The following is a 12,734-nucleotide window of genomic DNA, read 5'->3' on the forward strand; positions in this document are numbered from 1 at the left end:
TCCCGTTTTTTGCTGGACACTGTATGTTCAAGGATTTGTTTTATAAATATAGTCTACATCATCCATGCTGGCATTTCAGGGAATGATGTCAGTAGTTTAAGCCTTTCCTAATTACTCCAAATGTGATTAAATATATGCAATGTGACTTTTGTACAGTAGTCCCCCTCTATATGGCGGTTCGGAAATCACGGTCCCGGTATATCGCATTTTCTGCAAACCTGTGTTGTTATTTTGGTATATTGGAAAAAGCGGTGTGGGGATGCTGGGAGTTAAAGGAAGAACAAGTCTGGCCAATCGGAATGCCCCATTCATTTGGATTCAATGAATGGGGCATTCCAATTGACTGCACGAATAGAAAGCCGCCAATCACAACCGGGATTTGGTTGTGATTGGCTGCTGGCTATTCGTACAGTTGGGGAAAGCTGGGCATCCGTGTATCGCAGGTGGTTTGTAACGTAACCCCCTGCGATAAATGACGGACTACTGTACTATAAAAGTGGCTAAAAACTGGTTCCATTCCCTTCTGATTTTCCAGTAAAAAAAAGTATCAAAGTCTAAATCACTTTGTGTTCTGCTGACAAAAGTTTCACTAGGAAGTGCTACCATAGAGATTACATAAACTTTACATTGTATGTATTAAATAAATGAGGCTTACCGGTGAGCACTTGCCAGTTTTTTCCATGTATTCAATACTGTATGAACTTTCATAATCTGAAAAAAATTTAAATTTTACATATATTAACATAATCATAAAATATAATGGCTAAACCCAACAAATATAAAACACCTAATCCAGAGAATTATCCAGTAGCTATTGGAAAACAAAAAGTAAAGTAAATTTAGCCTGGTTTATAATGGTATTTGCCTTCCACTGGATATTCATTTGGTTGATATTGATGGATGTTTTTTTAAAAACCATATAAGACCAATGCATATAGCAACCATTGAAGATGCACATTTCATTTTCCCCAGCAGGACAAACAATATAATAACCGACTGGCTGGCTAGCTGGTTTAGTTGTGACAGTGAAGGGTTATGCTGCATATTTGTTTAGGATTTTATATATTAGACCAATTGCATTTTTTGCTTACATGTAATAGGGAGTGTTGCATTTACAATCAGATTCCACCTCTACTCATTTAGGTAAGGATGGCTAACATAGATATCTTAAATGTACGTTGGAGATTTATTAGGCTGATAACAACATGTGCCAGTATAAACATTGTTGTATTTAGAACCAGCTCAGTTAATGAGATGTTTTTGATCAAAAGAAGGGACCACTGAAAGCTGTATTGTAAATCGAGTAAGTGAAAGTGTATGGTCAGCCAATGTGCCCATATTCTATTGGAAAATATTTGTGTAGGATAATCATGGTAATAAAATTTATAGAGAAGTACCATCTGTAGTAGAATGAAACTGATTCTCATTGACAAAGCTGGTCAGGTCAGATGGTTGGGGATAGTCTTGTTTGTCTTGTTCCAAATCCATGCATGTCCATTTCTGGCTACCAACGGAAGAGGCCAGCTTCTCCTCATCAGTGGCAAGATCTTCAGAGGCAATTACTGGGGGAGTATCTGGCTTGGAGAGTACGGTCAGCTCCTGCAGGGAGATGCAAGAGACACACATGGTTTATGATATGCTCAGCACACATCTAATTCTAACTGTAATCACAGAAATAGACAGATAGTGCACTCAACCTCTAACACCAAAGCCTATCTCCGCGGACTTGTAAAAAAAAAATGTGCAGTGTGTTCAAATATCACAATGGTCACCAGCATTCAACTTGCTGATCTCAGTAATCAGAACTCAGTAACAGACCTGGAAAGATTTTTTTTTTAGGGAAAAATCATAAACACCCAAAAACAAGTGAGCGTGCAGGGCTACAAAGTGATACAAAAAGTGCAAGACTTTATTTGAGTTAAAAAAAAAAAACATAATATCGTACAAGCTAGCTGTATCATAACTTCTCTTTTCTGCAAGGTTCAACACTGCAATTCAGAACAATGAAAGGACACGTTTCACCATTGCTCAGGGCTTATAAATAAAGGAATTCCTATGATCCTTAATGATTATGATTAAGCCCTGAGTGAGTATCGGGGGAGGAGCTTCACTTGGCTACATTGAAAATTATGTTTCAACTTTTACTATGAATTCTGTAACAAAAGAGACAAATCCCTGGTGCTTGTCTGGCACTTGTGGCTGGTGACTCTTGAATGGGTTCATGTCTGCAGTGATAATAATTTTGGTGGATCTTACATAGGTAATGAGGATAAATCTCCCTAAAGTGGACACAAACCAATAAACCCGAAAGAGCTTCTAACTCCTCTTCATGCTATCCAAAACAGACTGGAGGTTTTTTACATTATTTAGGTAATACTTTTATATTGGACCCAGTGTTTACTGCGTCTTCAGTTCCAACATAACAACATAATAACAATTAAAATCCTTAAAGCGTACCATGGCGTATCTGGGGCAACTCGGGCAAAAGGGAAAAAAACATGATAATCTCACGCATGCGCAGTGAGATCCGCAAGTTTACCTCCNATCTACGTCACCCGATCCCTCACTTGTGGCGGGTGATGTAGGAAGAAGAACTCGGAAGAAGAAGAGAAGATTACGGAGCCCGGAGCGCCGGCCCGAGGACGGATGCCGGGACGACGCGGGACCCGATGGAAGAGACCTCCGGACTGATCAATTGCACTGTGGCATTGAAGATAAGTGTATTTTTTTTTGTTTTGGGTGATGTTTGAGTTTACTTCCTCTTTAACATGGTTCCTTAACAGGTTCCCTTTAAAGACCATAATGATGTCTTTACACAAAAATAATCATGCTAATGCATTTATAGCAAGCATTTAACCACAACATTTTTACAACAGGGGAACCCCTTGCAATAAATATCAAATCTGGGGAACCATTTTGGGGTCCCGTATATCTTGCCCTTAAAATCCTTGTATGAGCACACTAAGCAACACCATAAGGTAATATGAACTTAAAAATCTATAGTATATAAGCATGGATATAGTAACATCCACATTAGTCATACAAACATTATCCTTCTGAATGAAACATCCACATTAGACTTAACTGGCTGTTGGTATATTTGTAGATATCATTTTATACTATATTTCTTTTTCATAAAAAAAATATAAGTTACTCAAGAAGATCATTCATTTGATTCATACGAACCTCAGAGCCATTTTCAGTAACTGGGGAGCGTTTTGGCGACTTCTTCACCCTAAATGTGTCACTAAAACAGAACAACAGAAGTCATTACAACAATCTGACAAGAAGAAACGGCATATGTACATTTTCAGAGACTATCTACTTCTAAAGGCTCCATAAAACATGCTGTCTCATCGCAGCATTAGTTGTAATGAGATGGCATTTATTAACAAAGAAGGGGGAGTAGGCTGCAAGAAGCTCGGGTTCCATATCAGAGATGTATGTATCTTGATGAATGTAAGATACATTTGCTTTCAGACAAAATACTGTGGATATTACATTTAACTGGTTAAAGTAAAAGAACAAAAAGAAAAAACAGCATGTGGTCAGAACTGTGATTCCTTTGGAGGCAGTCATCTAAGAAATTATACTTTGCATGGTCATCATGCTGTTTAAATGTTTATTTTTATATCTAGTTTTATTAACAAGAACTAAAGTGGAGGCAACAGCCAAAAGCCACAATCTTTATTTTGGCTCTGGCCATGGCCAGAGAAACAACCCAACCCCTCTTGCCTTGACCCTTTACTTGACATTGAAAAGAAGTAAATTGGCACAGAGGATTTGCCCCCTTGCATGTACTGTTATCATACATCAACTGCCGTCAAGTGACAGGCAGATGCAGAGCTTTGACCTATTGTGCTATCCTCCAGCTTTACTGATGGAGCATGAGGGCTGTAGCTGTACCTTCTGGATACCAACAAGTCCTTGGCTCCTGGGTTGATCTACTATCCACAGTTCCACTGTATACATTCTAAATGCAAACCTGGTCTTTGCCTATAAAGGGTTTAGTTTAATACCAACAATTGCCTTTCCCTTATTCCCCAACTGCAGAATTAGCCACTGGGGCAAAGAAGTGCTGGGTACTATTAGCGTTCAAACCAGAAATAGTTTTGAGCGATGGAAAGAAATTGTAGGTGGGTGGCAGCCCCTATATTGTGACCCAACTCTTCAGTAACCACCCAAAAAAGCCAGATGGTTACTGAGAGGTGCTGGGTGCTGCGCCCGACTAAAAGGATCTGGGGAGAACACTGGTACTATATTTGCATGTATGGAGGAGCATGTGGCTCTTTTATCACTTTAAGTGGTAGAGGAGCAAACAAAAAAGGAACCATATGCTGATAGAAAGGGGGGCAATAGAGTGCACCAGGTGCTTTACCCTGCATGAACGAAGATCTGGCTCACTTTAAAATACAGATCCAGCCACAGCTTTGTTGAATGAATGCTAATATTGAGGGCCAAGGCATATGTTGATGCTTGTGACTCCAATAGGATAATGTCTCTTCTTGTGTGGTTACTGGAACCAGAGAATAGGGTAATCTCTCCAAAAGTACACAGACAGCAATATAAGCATTTTTATGATAGAACAGTGAAGGCCTAAAACATCTGTTTTGTCCTATTTTCCCTTATTTCCTGTGAGGTCATGAAGACAAAAAGTTAAGGAAATATCCCCAATGGGAAGACATAACCTCACAAAGCTTCTAATTCTTCCCGTTCAAAAAATAATAAAATTGCTTTGGTTGGAGGCTTTAAGTTTCCTTGTACATATGAATCTAAAATTTCTAGGGGTCATTTTCATCTAGAGACCACAGATGCCGAAAATTAGTTTTCACTTTCATAGCTGTGTAATAATAACCAGTGAATGAATATCACATCCATTGCAGATTTTTGTCTGTTTCAGATGACAGCACAGAACAATGTATAGGCTGCTGATTAAAGCTGATAAATGATGGCCTATACAAAGATCAATAATAGATTTTTAATCCAACACACATGGATAGTGCATGGTAGATTTTGTCTGTACACAGTACTATGCAACGACATGTCTTCTTGTGTTCACCAGAGTACAGTGGCAAAATATGGATCAAACGTCCCAAAAACAGATTATCACTTGACTGCAAGGGAACAGTCCCAATTTAATCAGAATTGGGCACTCTATACCCTTAAATAGGTGTCCATTGGCATACATGTATCTGTAGGTACCCAGCTTCTACAATTCCACTTCTACATATTTTGTTTCCCAATGACAGCACATCAAGAAGCCAACACACAAGTACACACAGCAATATACAGATTGTGAACAATCACGAATTCACAAGTGTGTCAGCAGATCCAGCCATTGCATGGTAAGTGTGACACAACATAACTTGCCACAACTTGCACAGGAGACCATGGGAATATACACAGATAGAGATATGAACACAAACATGCGCAGTAAAGAAGCAGGGAGGAGTAAAACACAGAGAAAGGGAATCTGGCTGAAGTGAAGTTACTTACAGGAGAGAACAGACAGACACGACATCTTCAACCATCCTATAGACAGAGACAAAGAGACAGACAGACAGAAGGCTGTGTACGCACTGTAATAGGCATTCAGTGTGGCGCCATCGGAGTTATTAAAAGAGTTGTTAAAAGAAAGGAACTGCTCAGAAAACTAAAGCAAATCCTCCTACATTGGCCTCCTTGCTTAGGCTTTATCTGGCTTTATGAATAATATATTTCTAGGGAATTTATAAATGTTTAGTAAGCACACAGAGATTAAAGCATAAACAGTTGAGTCTATTTTTTTTAAGGCTGAATTAGAATGGTTGGGTCAAACAAGCAAGCCACTTGGGGTTCCGTTAACTGCATATTACTGTCAATCTATCACAGGCAGCTTGCTGAAAATAGAAAAGAGTGTGCAGAGACCTATATTAGTAATATAATAAACATTTAGTATAGGTCCAAATTAATTCAAGTATGCCACACCCCTGGTTCACAAGATAAATACAGTTTCTGTGTATTGGCCAGAGAAAATAAAAAGAAGGGGTTTAAAGCAAGTATTTTAAACAGTTAATATTTATTTTTGATACACTACATGTATGCTAGAGACAGGCATACTCTGTTATTTATAAATTTACAGGGAAAGGCAGTTTCTTTCAAGGTAAAAAGTCCATAAAATGATAGAAAGTCCTAACGTGTTTCGCAGATAGAATATTCTGCTTCTTCAGGTAGTAGTACCATTTTGGTAAAACTCTTGAACCCTTTATTTTGTTACTTTATTGTAACCTTAAGTAGAAAGGTATATGCATTTACCATTACTACTATACTAAAGATTTGTACATACATATATAGCCTTTGTGAAAAAAACCCTGAAGAATATTCTATCTGCGAAACGTGACAGGCCTTTTCTGATCAACAGCAGAATGTCTTCTGCATTACCTAAATTAGCTGTTGGGGTTGTAGCCCTGTAACACCCATATAATGGCAGTATTCAGAGACAGTTATGTAGCATGTATATAGCAGGAAGCATATTCCCTGTAAACAGTTAAACACCCTTCTCCCTTCTCCTTGGATTCTCCCTTAAATCCAAACCCAACTGGTCGTAACTACAGGAAATGGTCTGCTGAAGTTCTGCTCACCAAATTCCCTATAAAATCCAGCCTGATGATTGGGCAATAATTGGGCAGCATTACAACAGTAAGGTCACCCCTATGCTCATCCTTTTGTAAGCATGTTTACTGACAACATTAAAGCTATGAAATAGAACCCAAAAATGCTATTCTAGAAATACCTACAATGGGCATATAGCTGTCACTAATTCTTCACTTCACAGTCTGCTTTTAAATATTTTATATATGAAATTGCTTCTGTAGCCACATATTGGCATAAGTATTCCAGCAAAAACTAAAAAGCTATAAATATGTAAATTTAGCAGTAGTTTATTTGTATTCTACTACTTAGATAGTTGTGTATTATATTGCCTGAAGACATGACAGGCACTGTATTAAGGAAAACTACAAAGCTCTGTATTAAGTGCCTGAAAACTCAGATTATTTATACTTCACTGCTTCTGAAAACTAGGGAATTAACCTGCACTACTCTTTGGCAGAACATAAGACGTTGCCCTTTGATAGTATATCTTATAGGAAATCCGTGTACTTAAATTCAAATGTTTCTCTCGAGGCAAAACATGATTTAAATTAGCTGGAACTATACTAGATTTGGAAATGTTTACATTAGGGTTTTCCTAGTTTCTTGAATTACCAAAAGTGAACAGGGAATGTTAAAAATATGAAACAAAAGAAGAAGACATTTTTACTGCTATTTTTGAAGAAGAAGAATAATCAGTGGGCTACACTGAACCTGACCCTGAGTAAATTCAATGTGTTCATCTTTCTTAAAAATATTGTTGCAATGTATTAGTGCCAATTGAAAGACACACAGAATGTAAGCTTAGTGATTGACAGGTGCTGCCAGCAAACCAATGGATGAAACACACATCCCCGGCCAACATCCTAAAGTAAACCTGTCTGCAACCTAGACAATTCAATACTCCTAATTATGAAAAAATAAATAAGTAAAGGTTATTTTCAGTATAAAATGTGCACTACAGCAAAATGAACAAATGCACATATAATACAGTATGCAAATCTCAACTTTGCACTAAAGATCCATATACCTGACACCATGCTTACATAGGTAAAGCCAACATTATTAATGCTAACCCACCCAACTGAACAAACTATCCAAACTACTGGGGAAAGAAAAGGGCCGATGGAGGAGAAAAGAAAAAGCTGGTACTTCTCAGTATCTTCTTCTTTTTCCAATGTGACAACACTAGAGATTGGGTACTTGATAACCTTCCATTGACATCACATTGAAGTAGTAGAAGAATCCTAAGCCCCACTTACCCATCTTCTGTCTTTACACCTGTTAGCTAAACAGAGCAAAGGGAAAGTGTGTTTGAGCAGCTAGGTAGTTATGTGAACTTGATGTTTGGCTCTGCATGGGCAAAACCAAGGATGGGTTTATTATGATGTTCTGCTTAAGTAACCAATAGGGAACCCTTGCAGTTGAGAGGGGGTGGGCCAATTCTAAACTTTACAGAGAACATTGACTTTAAATCCCTTTATCCAATGATCAATTTAATTTTCAATAATGGTAATTTCCATCTATTCAATCACCTGGCTAAGACTAAACTAATTCTTAGTAGTGTTTTGGGGATGTACTGCCCAAACAAAATGTTTTTTTACTTTGTTCTGATCCTTTAATCAAGTTCCTTAGGGGCTAGAAGGAGTCTATTACTTATTGTACTAAACCTTTTTCCAAAATACCTATTTCATAGTTAATAATATCATGGAATTATTTTCAGAGACACTCTCCACTTCATGATCAGCCCATGATACAATATATAAGAAAAACTACCATTTTAAAAATGGGTTATCAAGTTTTTGTTCTTGGATTTTAAACATAATTCTTTAAAATGACCTATTTCCACATACATACTAACACTACTGGACAGTATAAAATAAACAAAAACAGTTTTTAAAGCCAGGACATTTTCAGGGTCAAATCTTCAACGTCCATGACTGTCATTAAACAATCAGGAACAGTCTGGCAATATATCACATGTATAGCATTCCTAAAGAATAGAGGTTACTTACGTCTTTAATGGAGTCTTCTTCTTCTTGGCTGGTTTATTGCTTTCTCCATTCTGTTCTGCATCGTTTGTTGGTATCTCAAAGGAAGCTGGCATTTTTGCAGGGGACTCTGATCTCTGGACAATGGGTTTGCATGGATCAGGTGACTCTTGGGCAGTAGGTAGAGAATCCTGCATTTTCATACCAGGAGAGAAGGGATTAAAGTTGGGATCATCCCACTGGTCCATATTATATGTATATGATCCTTTACCAATAGGAATTTCATCAGGATCTGTAGAAATGGTACTGGGAGGTCCAGGTGGTGCATCAGGCTTTTCAACTGCCTTTTTAAGCTTGGGTTTCCGTAAAGGCATTTTTCCCAAGGGTTTTTTGCTTTTTCGTACAGGAGGCTGACCCTCCCGTGCCTCTTCAGAATAATCGAACTCCAGCCTCACTGATTGCCCAACCACTGTAGGGTTTTCTGGTATTTCAGAGCTTTCTGCAGCTACCTCAAGTTTCTGATGGGTAGGCAATGGTGGGGACACTCTTCCAGTTATTTGTACAGGACTCGAGTCAGGAGGAGGACTGACTGGGACACTTGTGACACTGCTAAGCTCAGCATCCACAGAGGAAACCTCTAAAGAGGAAACAGATGATATTTCCTGCTCTCCTTTCAAAGGCAGTTCTGTATCTGTTGGAGGAGGTGATGGAGCAGATTGAACCTCAATATTTTTGGACTCCTCTGCTTCTTGTGATTCTTTGGGCAATTCTTGAGTGTCCTTGGTGGTAACAGCCTCTGTCTGTTTTTTAGTAGCTGCTGCCTTCTTCTTAAGAGATGCAGACCTTCCCTTCTTAGTCCTGCGAAGAGAATTACTGGCACTGTCAGATCCTCCTTGACCACTCAACAGATCATCAAGCTGGAAATCAGCAGCCTGTAGGCTAAGTGAGCGAGACAAAGTGTTGCGACTGGTAGGCACGGAGTCTGTGGATTTGCGACGGGTTTTGGAGGAAGGTTCTGAAGATGTTGAAGTGTTATTTGCTGATTCAAGGGCATCAAAATCTAAGTTGTATGTACCACTACTTGCTATGGGTTTGTCTTCATCAAACACTACGGAAAATGAGCGAGACGGCTGACGGAATGGAGAATCGTGAATGTTCTCAGCAGGTGTAAGGTCGGGAGTTTGGATGCTTTCCAAACTTTGCTCTGTAGCTGAAAAATAAAATAGATCTATTTGGTCCATCTGCCTTTGCTAAGTCTATACATTGTTGTTGTTACCAGATAAACAAAATGATTGTTAGTATTTTTTGGCTTTACTTTAGCAATTGCAACAGTAAATACTTTTTTTTGGAGCAGTCTATAAAACAGGAAAAACATGGAAGTGTAGAGGAGGCAGAATAGAGCTCAACTACAGAAGCTCTACTCAAGGTGTGTCCTAGGGTTTAAAGACCTAGGAGCTCTAAAGATGCAAACCAAAATACCAATGGCCATTGGCCAATGCCAATTTTTCATATATTTTAAACCATTTTACCAAGCTAAGGTGAGCCCACTAGTTAACTTTAAGCGAAAAAAAATGTAATGTGATGTCATTATTAATGGTAGATTTAGATATGACTTGTAAACCTTTTTCCCTTCATTGGATTACATGTATAGATAATAATTACCGGTGTCATAATTTTGCTAAACTCAAGGCATTTACTAATAGAAAGAGCATAAGCTTCAAATGCAGTTTGATATCTATCAGATGGAGAGGTAGATGTCATCATGAACAGGTCATTATTAATCTAAAATGATACTGATAGTGACAATGAAATGTGAATTTTAATGAAAGGACTACTTATCAAAAATGTGCCACATGAGAATGTTCAATTTCTTATCTTAGCATTGATTAAAAGTCAGTATTACATTTCCTACATTTAATTTAAATAGACAGCAAGAACTTCATATTGCTTGCGTGTCTGGTATGTACCTGGTTCTTCAGGCTTGGGTGAAGGGAGGGGAATTTCTTCAAGCTCCTGCCGCTGCTGAGGTTGTTGTTCCTGAACCTCTGGAAGTGCGGGAATAGGGACTGGAGGAGCTGATTTCACTGGTGTAGTAGACTCCGGTGTTTCAAAGGCTTCTTCAGAATCGGAGCTCCTGTACAGAAAAAAGAATACCAATTATAAAACTCCTTGTATCACAGTCATTCCTCAGGTGAAACAGCCACGTGTGCATGTCATGCTTGCTGTAAGAGCTCTTATATAATGGAAATGACTCTATGTTACTGCTTGTTTAAGAAACATAATAGTGACAGATGATATCTGGTATGCGGCTCCAGGCGTGGATAAAATGATTTAGCATTAGGTAGTCCTACCATTGATGGGGTAATTCACAGCAGACGGTCTGAGCAAACAGGGAAGCAATTTTGCATTGCAGTAAGGTGAGGTCTACATGACATGACTATAACCTTGGTCTAAATATATGCCTGTAGCAAAAAAAGTTCTCTTTAAATTCATGTGTTTGATAAAACACATCAAGCAAAAGCTAAAAGTACATTAGCTAGTGTAAATATAAGACACCTAAGATGGCTTCTGTATATTCTTGAAAAAAGAAGCTCTGCTATCCCTGTCAACTTAGAATGGAATTTCAACAAAAATAAATTGTATCTCCAAGCAAAACTTCTTTTTTTAGATACATTAGGAAGGGTTGGTGCTGTCTGTGTCCAAATTGTAGAGATTAACCCCTATATTTGTGAGTGAAACAAAAATGGAAGGGAAATACAAAATGTTTAAGTTGTACCAGAAAAAAGGATGAGGGAAATTGTCTAATGGGGACACTGCCGTGTTCTCCCCAGCCCCTTTTAGCCAGGTGCAACGCCCTGCATTTCTCATTAACTAAGTCACAGTTTTTGGGTAGTTATTGACAAATTGGGTCACAATACAGGGGCTGTCATCCACCTACAGCTTCTTCCCACCCAGCTTAAAAAAAAATGTCTGGGAAGAATACTGCACTTGTTCTGGGGATCGTACAACAGGGGAATTCTACTTGCTTTAGGAGATTTCCCGTTCCTTACATTGCATCTCTAGTACAGGAAGCAACTCTGCCAACACTGCAAAAAAAAATAACCTGGAAAGGTTTCAACCTCTCTCTTATAAAACAACAAAAAGGTTTTGTCTATGCACGCACTTTAAAAATTCACTATTTTGCACAATATTTGTCAGCCATTGAATAATGTTGTAGAAGCAATTTGTTACAGCAGTACTCTTTTACTATCACCTTCTAACACCCTATTGGCAACATTCCTCTGATAACTCAAAAATGACAATCTTTTTTAGGTCATTACCAATTGTGCTCAGTAATGGATCTTGTGAAGAAAAGATCTAGCAAGCACAGCCATGGGTTTAATGCCACATGGGCAGCACGGTGGCTCAGAGGTTAGCACTCTTGCCTTTGCAGCGCTAGGTGCCAGGTTTGAATCCAGGCCAGGACACTATCTGCATGGAGTTTGCAGGTTCTCCTCGTGTCTGCATGGGTTTCCTCCCACATCCCAAAAATATGCAGTGAGGTTAATTGGCTTCCCCCCCCTCAAAAAAAATTGACCTTAGACTGTATAAATGACATATGACTATGGTAGGGACATTAGATTGTGAGCCCCTCTGAGGGACAGTTAGTGTCTTCAAGGAACCCCTGCTATAATTACTATATACCCTGATCTCACAGTACAGTATTGTGGTGGTCAGTGGGAAGAATGCCGACCATTCGGAAGAATGTCAGACTTACAGATAACCAAAACGATCATTGGCGTCAGTGGAAACTGACCTGAGAGGTGCAAATTGCTTAAGGAACTCCTAGCAACCTCTGGAGGAACTCTGGTTATGAGACACCAGCCTATACATGAATGTTAGCCACCACGCTATCCCCCATGTATGTGGTTATGGCAGTTGGACTAATTTCAAAGATGTCTAGACAGTTCTTCTAAGTCTAGGGGGAAAAATCAATATGATTTCCCTATGATGTGTTGTAACTGTACAAAGTCCTTTGGAAACAGTAAGATATCCATCAGAATTTTTATACATACTGTATGTGACAGCTGCGAAGGAATATTTATTTTCCCTGTTTCAAATGTAGTACCATGT

At 38.7% G+C, this 12,734-nt stretch overlaps 1 protein-coding gene across 5 annotated transcripts in view; it reads right to left on the minus strand.

The window, feature by feature from the left end:
* The window catches only part of TACC2 (transforming acidic coiled-coil containing protein 2), a 97,770-nt gene that overhangs the window by 14,229 nt on the left and 70,807 nt on the right, over positions 1-12,734 (minus strand). For 3 of the 5 annotated variants that reach the window (XM_072424375.1, XM_072424378.1, XM_072424379.1), the window contains exons 7-12: positions 10,589-10,755; positions 8,646-9,831; positions 5,497-5,532; positions 3,187-3,247; positions 1,398-1,599; positions 656-711 (exon numbers count right to left, since the gene is read on the minus strand). In XM_072424375.1, the coding sequence (XP_072280476.1) occupies positions 656-711; positions 1,398-1,599; positions 3,187-3,247; positions 5,497-5,532; positions 8,646-9,831; positions 10,589-10,755 (1,708 nt within the window). The remainder of the gene's footprint in view (positions 1-655; positions 712-1,397; positions 1,600-3,186; positions 3,248-5,496; positions 5,533-8,645; positions 9,832-10,588; positions 10,756-12,734) is intronic. The other 2 variants (XM_072424377.1, XM_072424376.1) reach the window with 2 other exon arrangements.

Source organism: Pyxicephalus adspersus, chromosome 10 (assembly GCF_032062135.1).
Source record: "Pyxicephalus adspersus chromosome 10, UCB_Pads_2.0, whole genome shotgun sequence".
NCBI lineage: Eukaryota > Metazoa > Chordata > Amphibia > Anura > Pyxicephalidae > Pyxicephalus > Pyxicephalus adspersus.